The sequence below is a fragment of the Mus caroli genome, chromosome 5 (genome assembly GCF_900094665.2).
Source record: "Mus caroli chromosome 5, CAROLI_EIJ_v1.1, whole genome shotgun sequence".
Lineage (NCBI taxonomy): Eukaryota > Metazoa > Chordata > Mammalia > Rodentia > Muridae > Mus > Mus caroli.
In genome coordinates, this window is record NC_034574.1 from 136,368,557 (window position 1) to 136,386,181 (window position 17,625).

At 45.3% G+C, this 17,625-nt stretch overlaps 1 protein-coding gene across 1 annotated transcript in view; it reads left to right on the forward strand.

The window, feature by feature from the left end:
- The first annotated feature begins 3,215 nt into the window (after positions 1-3,215).
- Cyth3 (cytohesin 3) overlaps positions 3,216-17,625 on the forward strand; it is a 58,810-nt gene continuing 44,400 nt past the window's right edge. The window contains exon 1 of the mRNA XM_021163221.2: positions 3,216-3,453. Coding sequence (XP_021018880.1) covers positions 3,411-3,453 — 43 coding nt within the window. The 5' untranslated portion in view covers positions 3,216-3,410. The remainder of the gene's footprint in view (positions 3,454-17,625) is intronic.

Sequence of the window (17,625 nt, forward strand, 5' to 3'; positions counted from 1 at the left end):
CTCACTTTGTAGACCAGGCTGGCCTTGAACTCAGAAATCCGCCTGCCTCTGCCTCCCAAGTGCTGGGATTAAAGGCGTGCGCCACCATGCCCGGCTGGGCTCCCATTTCCTAATCTTTCTTCTCTTCCTCCCACACTGTCTTTGGTACTGGAATAGAACTCTAAGTTTACACGACCCTGAGAGGTATCCCGAGCCCACAGGGCTTTAACACAGTTTTTATCTTTGCACAGCACACTTCTCCGTATGTATAGGTTATTTATGTTCCCCGGCACTTTGCATTTCCTACCAGGCCTCCTCCCTAGTGAGCGTCATCTTGGGTATTAGCAGTCACTTCTTAATCTGGCCATTTTTACATCCACCCTTTTCTTTTTAAGACTATGGAGTTTCCTTTAATGGAAACTGCTCAGCAGTTACCTGTGGGGGAGGGCTAGGCTTGATTGCAAGCCCCAGGGTTATTTCTTTTGACTACAAATGAAGCAATTACATAGATACCAAGTTTCATGATGCTTAACATTTTTATGAACATGTACTTAAAAGCAATTAATTTAAAAAAAGAACACATATGAGTTAAAATATTAATAGTTACTTTGTGTGCTGGTAGCTATAGTCTGTTTCTGGGTTTGAATGACAACCGTTTGCAAGGGTGCTTGATAAAATATAACAGTTGCCTCAGATTGTTACAATGTTTTCTTTTGTAAATTACAATGTTTGCACAGAGCCAATTCCACTAATTGTACATCCTAGGCAAATTGGTGTACAGGCCCTGTTCTAACAACAGAGGGCAAGTGCTTCCCTGAGCGTCATGAAATTCTTTTTTTGTGTTTTGCCTCTCTTGTCTTCTCTGGAAATTAGATGAAATTGGGACTTCCAATTCCCATGAGTTGAGACCCAGGTAATTAGGTAATTACCCAGGTAATTTCTGATGGGAGTAAGCACTCGGTGCTCGCATGTGTCTGTGTGTCTGAAGGCAGAGGCTGATGGCCCGTGTTTTCCCATCAGTCTCTAGCATTCCAGTTGGCTAGGCTAGCTGGCCAGTGAGTTCCAGAGACCTTCCTTGTCTCTACCTTCTCAATGCTGGGATTTTGTATATATGTGACTTTTGGGACACCTGGCTTTTATGTAGGTGCTGGGTATCCACACTTGGGTCCCACACACTGTGTCTGCTGAGTTGTCTCTAGCTCCTGAACATGTCTTAAAGTAGAAATTAGAGCCAAATGGCTGGAGAGCTAGTGCTTTGTCTCAGTTTGTGATGTCACATCTTCCTGAGGTTTATCTACCAGTGGGATGGAGCCAAGCTGCCCCTGAAGACTCCTGGAGCCTTGGTTGTCCTCCAGGCCTCCGAGCCTCGTGCTTTCTCCGTTCCCCTGTGCTTTGAGTGCCTGACCCCAACAGTTCTACTCTACACTACTTGACTTAAGATGGTTTGTGTCTAGCTTTCTGAAAGGACTGCAAGCAAGACCCGAGATACTGGAGTCAGGTAAATTTCTGTACTGAGTGTAGTGTCCTTTAAAAAATTATTTTGTGTATGGGTATTTTGCCTTAATGTATGTGTATTATATGGCTGCCTGGTGCCCATGAGGACCAGAAGAAGGCATTGGATCCCCTGGAACGGGAATTACATATGGTTGTGAAGCACCACATACTGAATTGGGAATTGAACCTGGGCACTCTTTTAGAGGTATAAGTGCGCTTAACCTCTGATCCATTTCTCTAGATCCTTCAACTTTTAAAACATTTTGTGTTTTAAATTGAATTTTTACTCTTCATTTTATGTGTATGGGTGTCTTGCTTGTGTGTATGTATATGCACAGGATGTATGCCTGGTACCTGTGGAAGCCAGAAGAGTTCAGGGGATCTCCTGAGACTTGAGTTAAGGACACTTGTAAGCTCTCATGTGGGTGCTAGGAGCAGAACCAGGCCCTCTGAACTAGCCGCAAGTTCTCTTAGCCACCGAACCATCTCTCTAGCTGCTAAAGTTTTATGTGTGCATTTGTCTTTGTACACATATGTATGGATGCCCAGGGAGGCCAGAAGAGAAGAGTACATTGGATCTTGTGAAGCTAGGGTTAGGCGGTTGTGAGCCACTCAGGATGGTGCTGGGAACTGACCTCAGGCCTTCTGTGGGAACAGCTGCTCTTGACCACGGAGCCAGCTTTTCAGTGCTTGTTTCTGAGACAGAATCTCTCTGTAAATCTGCAACTCTGTGATTGAGCTAAACCCGTTAGCCATCAAGATTCAGGGATCCCCTGTCTCAGTCTCCCCTGCACTAAAGTGACAGATGGATGTTGCTGTGCCTGGCTTTTTATATGGATGCTAGGGGTTCTGAGCTCAAGTCCTCATATCTGTGTGGCAGGCAGTTTATGGATGGAGCTGTCTCTGTAGCCTCCAATACTTGGAGCTCTTGAGAACAGTATTCCCTAACAAGTAGTTAGATGTGTTGTAGATGGTTGAGGAGAGAATGGAGACTGCTCACATTGGAATGGGGTTTCTGTCCTCAAGGGTCGTATAATGTCCTTGACTTTCAGGTGTCAGGAGACTGTGTGAATGAGAGTTAGAAGTGACTGCCTGCTCTTGACTGCACATCTTGTCATTTAGTCACCACTTCCAGGTAAGTGGCTTGCTTCCCTGTGGAAGGAAGAGCCCATGGCAGCTTTCTGAAAAGTTGAGTGTAACCATCCAGGTGCTTTGTGATTTAGTGGCCCTAACTAGCTGGCGTGTGGCTCTGGACTCAGTCGGCCACATGGACACTCACTCAGCCTGGCCTTGAACCCCTGGCTCAAGTGTTCCTCTCACCTCAGCCTTCTGAGTAGTTGGGACTATGGGTATGGACCACCTGTCCAGCTCCAGAATGCATCTGTTGAAATCCTAGCACCATCTCCCCTACCCTCACCCCTAAGCTGGATAAATGGCTTGGTGGTTAAGAGCACTTGCTGCTTTAGCAGAAAGTCCAGGTGTGGGTCCCAGCACCCACATGGAATCTCACAACCATCTGCAACCTCAGTTCCAGGGAATCAGATGCCCTCTTCTGGCCTCCATGGGCATTAGGCATGCACATACATATTTGCGGGCAACACACACACACAAAAACAAATCTTAAAAAAAAATCCTAGCCCCGAGGTGATGGTTAGGAGTTGGGGGTCCTTGGTGGTGATGAGGTCATGAATGGGGATTAGTGCCCTCATAAAAGAGACCCCTGAGAGTTGCTTGCGTCTTCCACCCTGTGAGGCCACAGCGAAAAGATGGCCACCTTGAGAGCAGCCCCCACCAGATACTGCAGTTCCTCTGGACACCAGTCATAGACTCCAGCCTCCAGAACTGGAAGACATATACATTTCTGTACTTTCTAAGAGCATCTTGTTACAGCAGTCCAGACAGACAGAAGGTGTAGAGGCTGGAGAAAGGATAAGGGCATGAAGCGGGGAGAAACTGCAGCTGCATCAACTATACTTGAAGGTACAGTCTGCAGGATGTGGTGGTCTTCGCTCTGGGCTGAAGCTAGGGCTGGTCTGACATTGTGGAAAGCAGAGGCTTGAGTTGAGTCCAGGGTAGAAACAGACTGCAGAGGACAAGGCAACAGGTGGCTCTGCCAGCATCGTGATGTATGTGTGGCTTTTCCCAGTGAAGATGTGCACTTTGTGTTGGAGCTGTTGGTGCTCAGGGGATATGTGAAGTTGCAGCAGCACTGAGCACAAGGATAAAACCAGGAGAGAGTTTACAGTGAGGAGTATGGGGACTGAAGAACAAGGTCTTGCCAGCACTAGTTAAGGTACTTGGGGGAAAAGAACTCCGGTTACCTGAGCCAGAAAGAGTTTGAGAAGTCAGTGGAAGGCTAGGAGAGCAGTTGTAGCTGAGCAAAGCAGAAGACTGCGGGGAGGCGCATGGGATGTCGGGAGTTCCTGTACCACAACTGGACTGGGAACTCATGTCTGTGCCTACCATAGTTCTCCGTTGCAAATCACAGAAGATGGTGTTAGTTCATGTATGTATGTAAGGAAGTCTCTGGAAGAATGAGGGGGAAGTCCCAGAGTCTACAGGCAGTCTGGAAAGCCATACCCAGAAACTGACCAGAGGGAAGGGAAGTGGCAGTTAGAGCCAGAACCAGGGTTACAGCTGTAGCCAGGCCATGTGAGCAGTGTGGCTTTAGCCACGCCTGTGGCTGCTGCAGCAGCTGCCCCTAGAGGCTCCTGGCTGTGGCTAGTGCTAGCAACAGGTTTTCTGAGTTAGTTGGTTTGGTTTTTATTTGTTTGTTTGTTGCTGTTGTTCGATTGATTTTTATCAAGCATGGGTACACATATTGGTCAGCCTCATAACAGGAGGGCTCTGAAGCTGTGACACAGATCTTTTCTTTCTGTGATGGCAGCCTGCCCATCATGACAGCCAGTGTGGTCCATTGTCACAGGAGCAGAGAAGGAGCAGCTGGGGAGAGGAACAGTTAGAGGGTGGGACATGGGGACACCTGGTAGAGATCTTGATTGATGAGCTAACCTAAGCTAGCCGTAGACTTGGAGCCTGGTCAGTCAGTATGTACAAAGTGCATGTGCATGTGTGTGTGGGGGGCACTCATTCACGTGAGGGATGTGGAGATCAGAGGTCAACCTCCTGTGGTGCTCCTCATTGTCTTAGTGGCTCCTACTCTGGGAGGTAACTTCTTGGTTTGGTTTTGTTTTGTTTTTTAGTTTTTAATAGGACTCTTTCATCAAGATGTAGGTTGCTAATTAGGCTAGACTTGCTCATCAGCAAGCCCTGGGATAGGCCTGTTTCTACTTCCCCAGAACTGGATTTACAAGCACATGCAGTCAGGGTGCTGCTCCCCTGCCCCCGCCCCACCCGCCATGGTGCTGGGTCTTAGCCTTATGTCTCACTCTTGTGGTACAAAGCACCTCACTGACTGAGCTGACTCTCCAGTCCTAGTGGTACTTCTTGTAGGTATACCCAGGGTCAGAGGCCCACTTGTCGCCTGTTTGTTTCAGAAATAACCAAATTGTGGAATTGCCTGGAATGCCACTAAGTGTAGTGTTTGTTAAGAAACCCATCAATCTCTTCAGGGGATGAACTGGTGCTGGGAGGTGCTTGGGAAGTGTCATTAGTGAGACGAGTGGCTCAGGCCAGGGTCAAGCCCCTCTCCAGTTTGCGCAGTTTTCTGATTCTTAGTAGGTCCTACTCTGGGAGGTAACTTCTTTTTTGCCGGGGGGGGGGGGAGGTAACTTCTTGATCATCTAGAAGATCTAACAGTCTCTTGCCTGTGACAGCAAACATTGAGAAAATGCTCATGTGCCTCAAACCCCTTTTTGTTCAGCAGATGCTACTTAAAAGCCTAAGAATGCATTGCCTGCATGCGTTTATGTGCACCGTGTACATGCAGGAGCCTTCAGAGGTCAGAAGGGGGCATCAGGTTCCCTGGAACTAAAGTTAGAGATGGCTGTGAGCTTCTGGACGGAGATGCGACTCTTTTTTATTTAAATAGATATTCTTTCTGCCATCTTGTCAGTTCCCCAAGACACAGAGTTTTCTCTAAGTCTGATTGTTCGTAAGGTAGAATGTACATTGGAATCCTGGTTTTGTTTGTTTGTCTGAGACAGGGTCTTACCTAGACAAGGCTGGCCTTGAACTCCTTATTCCCTTGCCTCCAGCTTCTGAGTGTTGGTTCAGGCATTCACTATCACACTTGGCTTCATTTTTATTTTTGAATAGTTCTGGCATTTGCATTAGTCATCTGACATTCTTCATTCACTTCATATTTCCTTTTCCTCTGTCTAGAACAGTGATAGGAACTTTAGCTTTAGGGACTTGTGGCTCCTTATTGAATGTGGTTATAAGTTCTAGCAATACAGTGGTAGAGGCATCACTTTCCACTTGAGCTATGAGCTCACTTGTAATCTTTACTACAGTTTTTGAGTTGGTTGCTCATGTTCAGTATGAGTTTTCTTTTCTTTTCTTTTTTTTTTCCCCCTTTGGTTTTTTTGGAGACAGGGTTTCTCTGTATAGCCCTGGGTGTCCTGGAACTCACTTTGAAGACCAGGCTGGCCTCGAACTCAGAAATCCACCTGCCTCTGCCTTCCAAGTGCTGGGATTAAAGGTGTGCGCCACCACTGCCCGGCTCAGTATGATTTTTCTTGGGGAGATGTTTCTGTTCTTCCAATACAACTCCACTTTAGTGAACCAGTGAGATTTTGGGGTTTCTACAGGAGTATGAATGACATAGGCATTCATAGGCAGCTGCATCCCCTAAAATATCCACTGTAGTGTCAATGAGCATGCAGGCACCTTGGCAGGCCACAGAAACTCTCTTTAGCAGTTGTTGTAGCTTGTATAATAATCTTGGGGAGGGCCTTGTGAATCTTGTAGGATTCAGGAGCTTCCTAAGCGTTGTGAGTTTTGTTTACTTCTTAAATAAGCTTTGTAAATTTCCTGAGTTTTAATATGCAGTCACTATAAATCCTAGTCACTAGACCAGAAAACGGGGACTTAATCAGATGAAATATTCTGTGTAAATAATCCTCATGGCACACCTAAGGTGGAGTTGAGCTGTGGCCTCATGATTGCTGGTTCTCGGGCCTTGCCTGGACAAACAAGCCTGCTCTCTGGGCTAAAGCACAGCTGGTAGTAAAATTGCACATCTCTAGAAGGCTAAAGAGGCACTGTGTTTTTCAAACTAGAAGCAGATTTTACCACCTTTGGGGCACTTAGGAGCAGCAGGGCTTCTTTCCTTTCTCAGCTGTAGCTACGCAGCCATTGAGAGGCACAAGTCAGTAGGGCACTGGGGCTCCCCAGCCAACTCGAATATAACTGTTTCCTCCTTGGATTTCCCTCTACACTTCATTTGGCTAGCTCAAGTTTTACCTTCTGTTCCACTATTTCAGACTGTCACTGGACAGCTGTTAAACATCTGTTGCTCTCCTCTGAGAACTTGCAGTTGTTTGCGTCTCTACAGTGGCTCCCTGTATCCTGTTTGTGTGCACTCAATGCCTTCAGAATGAAGCAGTTGCAAAGGGCTTTATGCTCCTCCCTGTCACTGTAGCTACTAACTCATGAGCCACCAATAAAAACGTCTAACAAAACTAGACTCTGTGTCCCCTTAGATAAATGAAGGGAAGGACGATAAGGCTAGTGGGAGGAGGAAGTCCCCGATGAGAAGGGGCACTTTTACATTTTTATAAATGAGGCAGAGTGCCTGAATTGAGGGAATCCTTTTGTGGAGGATCGAGTGGGAGGGCACTCAGAAGGGGGAGGCAGCCTGGATTTCCAGAAGCTAAATGTTAAAGTTGAGCATTGGCTTGGCTGTAGATAAGTTCTTTTGCCTCCACTTTTTGGTTTAAAACAGTTCTTCTTTTTTTGTTTTTTGGTTTTTTTTTTAAAATAAGGCCATGGGGTGGGGGGTGTGTTTGCTTCCAGCCTAGCTCTCTCAGTGTGACCTGACCCCTGAATCCTACCCTCCCACACAAATCGAGAACTTGATCCTTAGCTCACAAAGACCTTTCTTTCTAGCCCCTCTCCTCCCCCTAACCTCCACATTTGGAGCTGAGTATTTGGAGCAGAGGCCTAGCCAGAGGGCATGATGAGTGTGTTCTTCTGTCCCCATGGCCATTGAAGAACATGCACTCTGAAGCTAGCAAACAGTCTTGTCTTGTATTCATGAATGCACTGTACGTGTGTGATCTGCTTTCTAACGTGCCTCTGGAACACTATCAGCAGTAGCTTCAGATGGTTGGAGAGAATAAAGGGTCAAGAAGATAATTTGTGGGCTGAGGTGGAGTTCTGTGCTAAAATGCTTGCTTCATGTGTGTATTCCTCTGGTTCTTAGACCATTCCTATATGATCCTCGACTTAGCAGTAAAAAGTGAGCATTTTAGAATGTAAATGAAGGGGAAAGTTCATATTTTCACATTCATTCCTAATTTCATGGTATGTGTGTGCATGTGACACAGGATCTCATTATTATTGTAGTGCTGACTGGCCTAGAGCTCCCCATGTAGATCAAATTGGCTTCAAAACTCAGATCTCCCTCTGACTGTCTCTGCCTCCCAATTGCTCCCAAAGCCATATTCCACCACACTGGACATTGCTAATTAAAAACAAAACAAAACAAAACAATTTTTGAGTCAGGGTGTGTGTGTGTGTGTTAGGTGGATTTCCCATATGCAGCAGTGCAAGTGTGGAGGTTTTAGGTTGTTTGAGGGAGGGTTTTCTGCTGTTGCTTTTCCTCCTACTGGAGCCACTTGGCCCCTGATCTGTGAGGCATTCACCACCTCAGGCCCTGATTCTGGTTCTGTCTCGAGTGGGAACAAAACATTCCCAGGGACTGCAGGCTTCAAACTCTAAAATACGAACTCCTCAGTCTGCCGCCTGTGTCTCCTGAAAGCTTTTCTTCACTATGGTCCTTTTTTTTTTAAAAAGTAGCATTTCTGAACTGTGAGTGATTTTTCTGTAAAAAGCCTCTTGTGCTACGTAGGGGTTAGAAGAAAGGCAGAGTCTACCCATGTGCTAACCCTGCCCTCTCCAGCTCACCCCTGCAATTCAAACTGCAACCTTCTTGGCTCACTCTCTGCTCCATAGGAACCTTGGTGTCCTGAGCACCTGTGAGATGTTACAATAGGGGCTTTCCTTTGAGGCCCTGATGGAGAGCGAAGGCTTGGAGTAGTGTTGAGATGTGACCACAGGCTCCTTGAGGACTTTGCCCTGGAGTGGCTGGAGAAGCCTTGCAGCCTTTTCAGCCTCCACTGCTCACTTCACCTTCATGCCTGGGTTGTAAGATGAAAACCAGATGGGCTACACCCCTCTTTGCCCGCTGTGTCCTAAAATAGCACTTCCCTACCCCCACCCCAACATTAAATTCCTCAAGTGTTCTACCTTCTAAATGTCTGTGAGTGGGAAATGGAATGCCAGATGTTCTGCAGCTGTATCCAGTTTGCCTCAGAGGGAGGGTGATTCAGGCTTTCCCAGCAAGAAGGGAGGAAGCATCTCCAAGGCTCCTTAAGCCAACTCACTGAAAAACATCGTTTGTGCTTGTGTGTGATCGGTGCAGGGAGACACCTCAGCCTGTGTGGAGACCGTCAGATTCTTCATGTAAGAAAGAAACTGGAGAACAGCTCACTGGTTGAGAGCACTTACTGTTCTTCCAGAGGGCCTGGGCCTTGGTTCCCAACATCTACATGGTGGCCCACAACTATCAGTAACTCCAGCTCGAGAGGATCCAACACTCTTTTCTGACCTCCTCAGGCAAAGCACCCATGCCCATGAAAACAATTAAAAATAATTTAAAGAGAGAGGGGGAGGGGGAGGGGGGAGAGGGAGAGAAGGCGGGCTTCGAGACAGCTCACTGGGTAAAAGCACTTACTTCCTGCCGAGCCTTGACCCCCATGGAAGAAGGGGTGGGATGGGGAGCCAGCCACATGTACATGATGCACACATGTGTGTCTTTGCATACACCCTGTCTCACTTTCTTTAACATTTCACCCCCCAGCATCTCTCATATAGTGTCTGCCTGAGGTACATTTTATTAGACTTAGTGGCTTACTTCATTAGACATATGTCAAAAGACACTGATTAATAAACACTTAAGACTGATTTCTTCTTTGTTTAAGGACAAAACCTAATTTTTATTTTTTGTCATGATAATTTGTAGATTAATTTTTTTTTTTGTGAGCTTTATCAGTGTTTACCCCATAGTTTGGTCTTTGTGTAGAAAGCATTTCTGCTACAGTTAGTTGGATACGTGGTAGGGATGTGTAAGCATCTTGGCACACTGTACTGGCTTGATTTGTTTGATTTATAGACTTTATTAATATTAGAAATTCTATTCAGTAATGATGGACTACTTGTTGGTCTAGACTTCTAGGAGTGCCTTTGGGTACGTCTCTTGTGTTCCTAGGTGTGTGTGTGTGTGTGTATGTGTGTGTGAGTGTGTGAGTGTATGTATGCAAGTCTAGATCAGACAGAGTTCCTCAGGCTGTCTTTTGAACATCAGTGATCCTCCTGCGTCAGATTCCCACACAGCCAACCTTACAGGTGTTCACATGATACAGCCGGGTCCTGTGCTGCATCATATTATTACACTTGTGTGTGTGTGTGTGTGTCTATGTGTGTGTTGGGGGCAGTGCATATGTAAGTATGAGAGTCTGAGGAGGTAAGAAGAGGACGTCAGATCGCCGGGAGCTGGAGTTATGGAGTAGGAGAAGATGGTGAGATACCTGCTGTTGGGTCCGGGAAGCAAATCTGGGTGGTCTGGGAGAGCCGCATCCATTCTTAACTGTTGAGCTGTCCATCGGTCAGCCCCTGCCACAGCTGTTTTCTATCCACTCACGGCATGGTGGACACTTCTGTTGTTTCCACCTTTGGCTACTGTGAGTGGTGCATCTGTGAACATTGTTTATAGTGTTTGTTGTCAGGTATGTGTGTATATATATATATATACACATACAGAGAGAGAAGCCATATCGTGGGCTTACCTGGTGTTCAACTTTCTGAAGAGGCCAACAGTCTTTCCCACAGTGACTAGTCCATTTTATATTGCCACTTGCACTGCAGGACAGTTAATTTCTTTACATGCTTGCCAACACTAGTTTTTATGTTTTAAAAACATTAAAGCCATTTTCATGCAATGAAATGGAATATTGTGTTTTGATTTGCATTTCTCTATGACTAACCGTACTCAGTCTCTTTTCATGTGTTTGTTGGCATTTGTACATAATAATTTTTAAATTTAATTTTATTTTTTGTGTATGAGTGTTTTGACTGACTGCCTGTGTGTATACCATGTGTATGCTTTTGGAAGGCAGAAGAGGGTGTAGCATGCTCTGGGACTTGAGTTCCAGATGATTGTGAGCCATGTGGATGCCAGGAATTGAACCCAGGTCCTCTGCAGTAGCAGTAGTGCACTTAAGAAGCAAGCTGTTACTGCAGACACCACGTGCCCTTCCTCCAGCTGTCCCGTTGTGGGCTCACTGTAGCTCAGGTTGTCCTGGAGCTTGTTGTCTTCCTACCTTAACTTCAGAGAGCTGAGTTCTAAGAGTGCCCCAAGCTCGACTGCACTCTCCTCCTGCTCCTGCGCTTACGGTCATGTGATAATGCTCTGATAAGGCCCTGTGGCCTTGCCTCCACTTCTCTTCCAGTAGTTTTGCACTTACCCTGAGCTTACCCGTTTTGAGTGGAGTTTTGGATATCATATGAGGGGTAGAAGTATAACCTGATCTTTTTCCTGTTGGTACTCCATCATCTCAGCATATTTTTTTGAAGGGACTACTGAGTTCATTCTTTTTATTGAAAATAGATGCTTCCCCTCCCATAAGACATCCCGATTACCATCTCCTCTCCTTCCGCGCCTTCCAGTTCCTGCCCACTTCCCCTCCCATCCAGATCCACTCCCTTTCTGTCTTTCATTAGAAAACAAAAGGTTTCTAAGGGATAATAATAAAATAAAATAAGACAAAAACCCAATAGATTGGCGTTGAACAAGACAAACAAGTAGAACAAAAAGAGCCCAAGAGGACAAGAGCAAGAGACCACTTGTTTGCACATTCATATACACTAAGTCAGCAGCCATGCCTATGCAGAGGACCTGGTGCAGGCCTGGGCCTTTCTCTTGGTGTCCTCTACCCACTCTAGCTCTTAGGTCTTTCTTGTCTCCTTTTCTGCAGGTTCTCTGATGCCTGAGGGAAGGGATAGAGAAGTCCCAGTTAGGGCTGAGTGGTTCCCATGGCTTTCTCCCCTTCTGCATAACATCTGGCTATAGGTCTTTGGTTTTCTCCACTACTGTGGTTCCTAGGGATTGACTCAGGATGTCAAGTTGTCCTGTTTGGCAGCAAGTACCTTCATCTCCTGATCCATCTTTCTCCTAAAATAAATAAACTTTGTTCCCATCTGCTGCAGGAGGAAGCTGCTCTGGTGATGGCTGAGAATGGCAGTGCTATGAGTCTAGCAGAATGTCATTAGGGGTCATCTTATTACTATGTTTTTGTTGTTGGTCATTTGATTTTAGAACATGATTTTTGGTTTTATCCTAGGTCCCTGGCTAGTTAGTCTCTGGTTTTTGGTCACCCAAATAATGTCTGGTATGGGCTCCATCTCATGGTGTGGGCCTTAAGTCAAATCAGATTTTAGTTGGTTACTCGTGCAATTTCTGTGCCTCAAGCTTTCTTGCCCTAACATACCTTGCAGGCAGTACACCATTTAGATCAAAGGGTTAGCGGCTGGCTGGTGGCTTTTGGTAGTGTGCAGAGTACCTTCCTGTCCCAAAGACACATGGGCAAAGGCTGTGTAGGCACCAGCTCAGCTTCTCCATGTGCAGTGAGGTCTGTAGGTGTTGGCTTCAGCAATGGGGCCTTGCTGTCAGTTGTGGAAAGAAACCTATAGTCTTGGCAACAACTTGCGTTGTTTGGGATTCCCACAGGACCCCTTTGGCCAACAATTCAATTAGATGTAATCCAATTCCAGTATACGGAGCTTCATTTGATGACAAGAGATGACCAATTGGGACTCTATGTCTCCTGTTATTTGATGATTTCATTTAGAGTGTACACACACACACGCATGCACGTACACACACACACACACACACACACACACACACACGGAAGCTTCTGTGTTGAATACTTCGGTGTTTTTTTTTTTTTTTTTTTTTGGTTTTTCGAGACAGGGTTTCTCTGTGTAGTCCTGGCTGTCCTGGAACTCACTTTGTAGACNCACTTTGTAGACCAGGCTGGCCTCGAACTCAGAAATCCGCCTGCCTCTGCCTCCCGAGTGCTGGGATTAAAGGTGTGCGCCACCACGCCCGGTGGTGTGTTGAATATTTTTAATGTGTGATTATCTGCTTTAAAGCTCTGTAGTCTAATTTGTTGCTCTCTTTACCCATTTTGGGGGCCATATTCTTTTGTCAGAGTATCATTGGATGTTTAGATGCCCCAGTGTTTCCCTACCAACATGAAGTTGTTGATCATACTCAGATCATCCCTGTTTTTGAGAAGCAGAGTTTAGGATCAGCATGCTCTCACATAGTTCATACGAGGAGAAGGGAATGTGTACTTTCAGAGGGTGGGGGCATGAGGGCTTGGAACATGTTTATTACCAATGGACTGGAGCTCGTGGGAGGGAGGAAAGCTACAGGGGAGAGAGGGGTGGCTCAGGGGAGCAGAGTTGCCGTCTAGGACGTGAGCGTCTGTGAGTGCCGCATTGTACGGACCTCAGAGTGATGAGAGAGGCCTGCTTTTACTACCTCAGCCTGGCCTCATTATTTTCTTTCTTTTTTAAAATTTTATGTATTTTTCTCACTTTTTTATTTGATATTTTCTTTATTTACATTTCAAATGTTATCCCCTTTCCTAGTTTCCCCTCCAAAATCCCCTATCCTCTCACCCCTTGCACACAGGGCTTATATGCGCTTTGTTGGAGTCATTTGTATTTGCTTTTACGTTTCAGAAGGATTTCTTAGTCCTTCTGTGCATAAATGTTTCCACTTCATCCCTTTCTGCTAGTGCCTTTCTTTCATCAACAGTAAGATACTAGCACTGTGCTCCAGAGCTGCATCCTGAGTTCTGCTTGCCACATGGTCAAGCCGAGCTGACTGTCCAACCAGGCTGTCAGGAAGTCTTTTTGACAGGGTATGAAGTGTATATATAATACTACCCAAGAAGAAGTACCTGATTTATCAGTAGTACTTAAATAGTGAAATTGTGTGTGTGTGTGCACGTGCTTCTTCCATGGCAAATGTAGATCAGAGGACAACTTGAAGGAGTCATTTGTTAACTTCTACCATGTGCCAGGAATAGAATTCAGATCATCAGGTTTGGTGGCACATGCTTTTATTTGCTGAGCCATCTCACTGGCCTGCCAGGGGCTACTTTTCGTGCCATCTAATGTCTCCTACAGGTTGCCCTTTGACACTGTAACACATGCATACCCTCCCATATATACAATATAAAATATAGCAAGGTCCCAGACTCACTTTGTAGACCAGGCTGGCCTCAAACTCACACTATCTCCTGCCTCTGCTCTACCAAGTGCTGAGATTAAAGATGTACACCGTACTACTTGAGGCAAGCCAGGGTGGAGTGTCATCACAGTTAGGTAGACATGCCACCTCACTAACCCACCTGTTCTCTCTAAGGCTCTAGATTCCTTTCTGCACTGTGGCCTTCCACTGGCCTTCAAGGGGAGTTCTGCCCCTGGCAAATGCAGCTTGCGTTTCCTTTGTTCAAGAATGTTTCAGTTTCCCCTTAGTTCCCAAAGGATAATTTTGTCAGATGTACAGTGTTGACAGCTCTTTCTTTCTTCACTTGAAAAATGTTGTGCTATTTCCTCAGACCGGGAAGGCTTTGGTGAGAACACACTGTTGAGTAGATGTCTGTCTCCTCTAGGTAAGACATTTTTCTCTCTGGCTGGAAACTTTTATCTTTTTCCCTCTCTTTTAGGGGTGTATTTATGATGTGTTTTGGCATTGATCTCTAGGTTTATCCTGTTTGGATAAACTTCTTGAATTTATAGGTTTGTGGGGGAGTTTGTTTGAAAAGTTTTTTTGCCATAAAAGAAAATTTTTTGCAGCTTGCAGTCTTTGTCTGTGGTTGGGTTGGGGAGGTTCTCCACAACTCTGTGGATTGCCGTATCTCTTTAGCTGTGGAGTAGGTCCTTCTTTTGGCTCCTTGAAGAGAAGGGACCATCAGGAACCTTCAGACTCACTGGGCCTTTCTTTATTGACTTGGCTGCTCCTATTGGAATTGCATGTTCTGTCTGCAGCACTCTTGCATGTGAGGAGAGACACAGATAATGTGCTCAGCTGCACGAGCTTCTCAGCATCCATATAAAAATCTGTGTGTGTGGCACTGCATATTCCATACGGGATGATGACCTTGGAGCTGGAGACAGACGGATCCCTGGGGGCTTGCTGGTCCGCAAGTCTAGCCAACAGTTGAGACCCAGGCCCCACTGAATGATTCTGTGTCCAAAAGTAAGGTGGGGAGTCTGGACAAAGATAGGTGATGTTGACCGTTAGCCGTGCTCCACCCCACACAGAACTACAGGAGACCTTCCCTCCAAGTCTGTTCTCTTCACATGTAAAAGAACTCTATATCGTGTTAGGTGCATTTGGTTGAAAATTTGTTTCTTACTAAAAGAATTTTGAGTCTTGTGTCTAAGCTGATTGAAATGAAGACGCTGTCGTCTCTTCCCTGGCCCCGTGAGTGCAGCAGGAAAGAGGCTCAGCCTTCTGCAGGGATGCTACACTGATTGCAACCTGTGTCTTAGGTCTACTTGTATCACAGTGCAGATTCTACATTGCTGTGAGATTTATCATTTGGCTGTTTGCATCTTACACACTCCATGGTGGGCCCATCAAAGCCATGCTCTCTAAGAAGCTGTGGCGACTAGTAAAGGTACAGGGACTATCTCACTCCCTGTCCATAAGCCTTCCTACAAGACCGTAAGATGAGTGCCCTTGCCCAGACAGGAGCTTCGTGTTGGATCTTGGAACCGTATGGAGTAGAGTTCTGTCAGGTGGTCCAGGAGAGCATCCCCAGAGTGATAGACTCTTGCTTTGCCAGCTCTAAGATGGATGCTCATCTTGTTTTAGGGTGTACTCTTGCATTAGATGAGGAATCTAGGAATGGGTTTTGTTCTTAGGGACTAAAAGAGCTCGCAAAGGCAGTGAGCGTCACTGAGGAACTGCACCTGCCTAGACCGTTGGTTCTCAAGGGCTCTGGGAGCTGTGGGCCAAGAGGATTAAAACTTACTTTCACTGGTTATTTAAAGACCAGGAGGAAAAGGAAGAAGGATGCTTTGCCAAGATTGAGATTGTATTTCACAAGCCAGGATTACATTGCCTCATTGTGTTGTAGAGCTTAACATCCTGGGCTCTGTGTCATTAAAAGAATCCTAACTCTAAAATTATTTGACACAAAAATAGTTAAAATATTATTGATGTATCATTAGAGATATTTTTTTCCTCCCCAAATTTTGTTTTGTAGATAATTTGACACAGCAGCCAGTGCTAGGACCGATTTTCAGGAATTCACTAGGACTATAAAATAATAGTGAAACAACTCTCTCTTTTAAAGAAAATATTACATTTTAATTATGTGTGTATATGTGTGGGTATGTGGATATACATACAGTACTCACAGAGTTCAGAAGAGGGCATCAGATTACCTGGAGCTGGAGTTACAGGCAGACCAACATGGATGCTGGCAATGATCTCAGATCCTCTGGAAGAGCGGCATGTGCTCTTATCTCCTGGGCCACCTCTCCAGCCCCATGAAACAGCTCTTTATAAGACATTAATAAGCAAATGTCTCTGATCCCTTGAGCAATTTTTTGAAGAGGAAAAAACCTGTGTTGTAAGTATTCTGAAAATTCTCTCCACCTATCTGTCTCTTCCAGTCATTTAAATATGCTGCAAGGGCATATTGCTTGCATCCAACCCAGGAAATAATTTCTGAGCACCTACTGTGTGTTATGATAGACACAACTGAACAATAATTTAGCATGATGCTACTGGTGATACTGATACATAGCATTCCCATTGTTATGGGAAAGCAGTGTTCCCTGTGTTTGCCATTAAAGATGAGCCAGTGTATTGTGGGTGAGAATGTGAAAGGCATAACTGTTACAGTGGACGGTCCTTGACAAAGTAAGCGTTGAATGCCACATGACCCCAATCATAGATAAGATGTGGAAACTGGGATGGAGAGGGAGTGCAGTCATATGAGCACTTGTTCATTTTGCAGAGAACCCAGGTTTGAGTCCCAGCACGTACAAGGTGGTTCAAAATTATCTGTGTAACTCCAGTGTCAGGGGATCCAATACCCTCTTAGTCTCTGCAGGCACCACACACACATGTGGTGTACATGCATACATCCAGGCAAAATAAACATAAAATCTAATAAATTTTAATAAGATTTAATTAGATTTAATAAATCTAATAAAATTTTCTTTTGACAAATGAATAAACAACATGTGGTAGGTTATTACAAATGGAATATTACTCAGCCGTTAGAAGGAAGAGCTTGCTTTTTTTAGACTTGTACATGCTATAATTCTGGTACTGTGGGCAAGTTGAGACAAAAGGCTTACCTTGAATTCATGACTAGCCTTGGTTTACAAAGTGAGACACTTTTTTTTTTTTTTCTTTAAAGGAGGGAAATCACATACTAGAACCTGGATAAACCCTAAGGGTGCCACTGGGCTGAGTGTAGTAAGCCTCTCCCAGAACTCCGACATGAAGTGTCTATAAGTGGTCAGGTTCTTACTGACAGATGGTTTGGATGGTGGCTCTCAAGGGTGAAGAACAGTGGGGTTAGCTTAGTATTTAATACAGATGTATATCTGCAAGATGGGTGAGTGTTGTTAACACTATGGAACCTTTCCATCCATCCATCCATCCATCCATCCATCCATCCATCCATCCATCCACCATTTATCTATTGACCCTTCAATCATCTATCGATCCATCCATTATCCATCCATCCATCTACCCATCAAGCATCTATCTATCTATCGATCATGTGTACATGTGTGTGCTATGCATTCACACATGTCACAGAATGTGTGGAAGTTGGGCGACAATTTGAGGGAGTCATTTATCTCCTTCCACCTTGTGGATCCCAGAGTTGGAGCCAGCTTGGTGGTAACCACCTTTAGCAT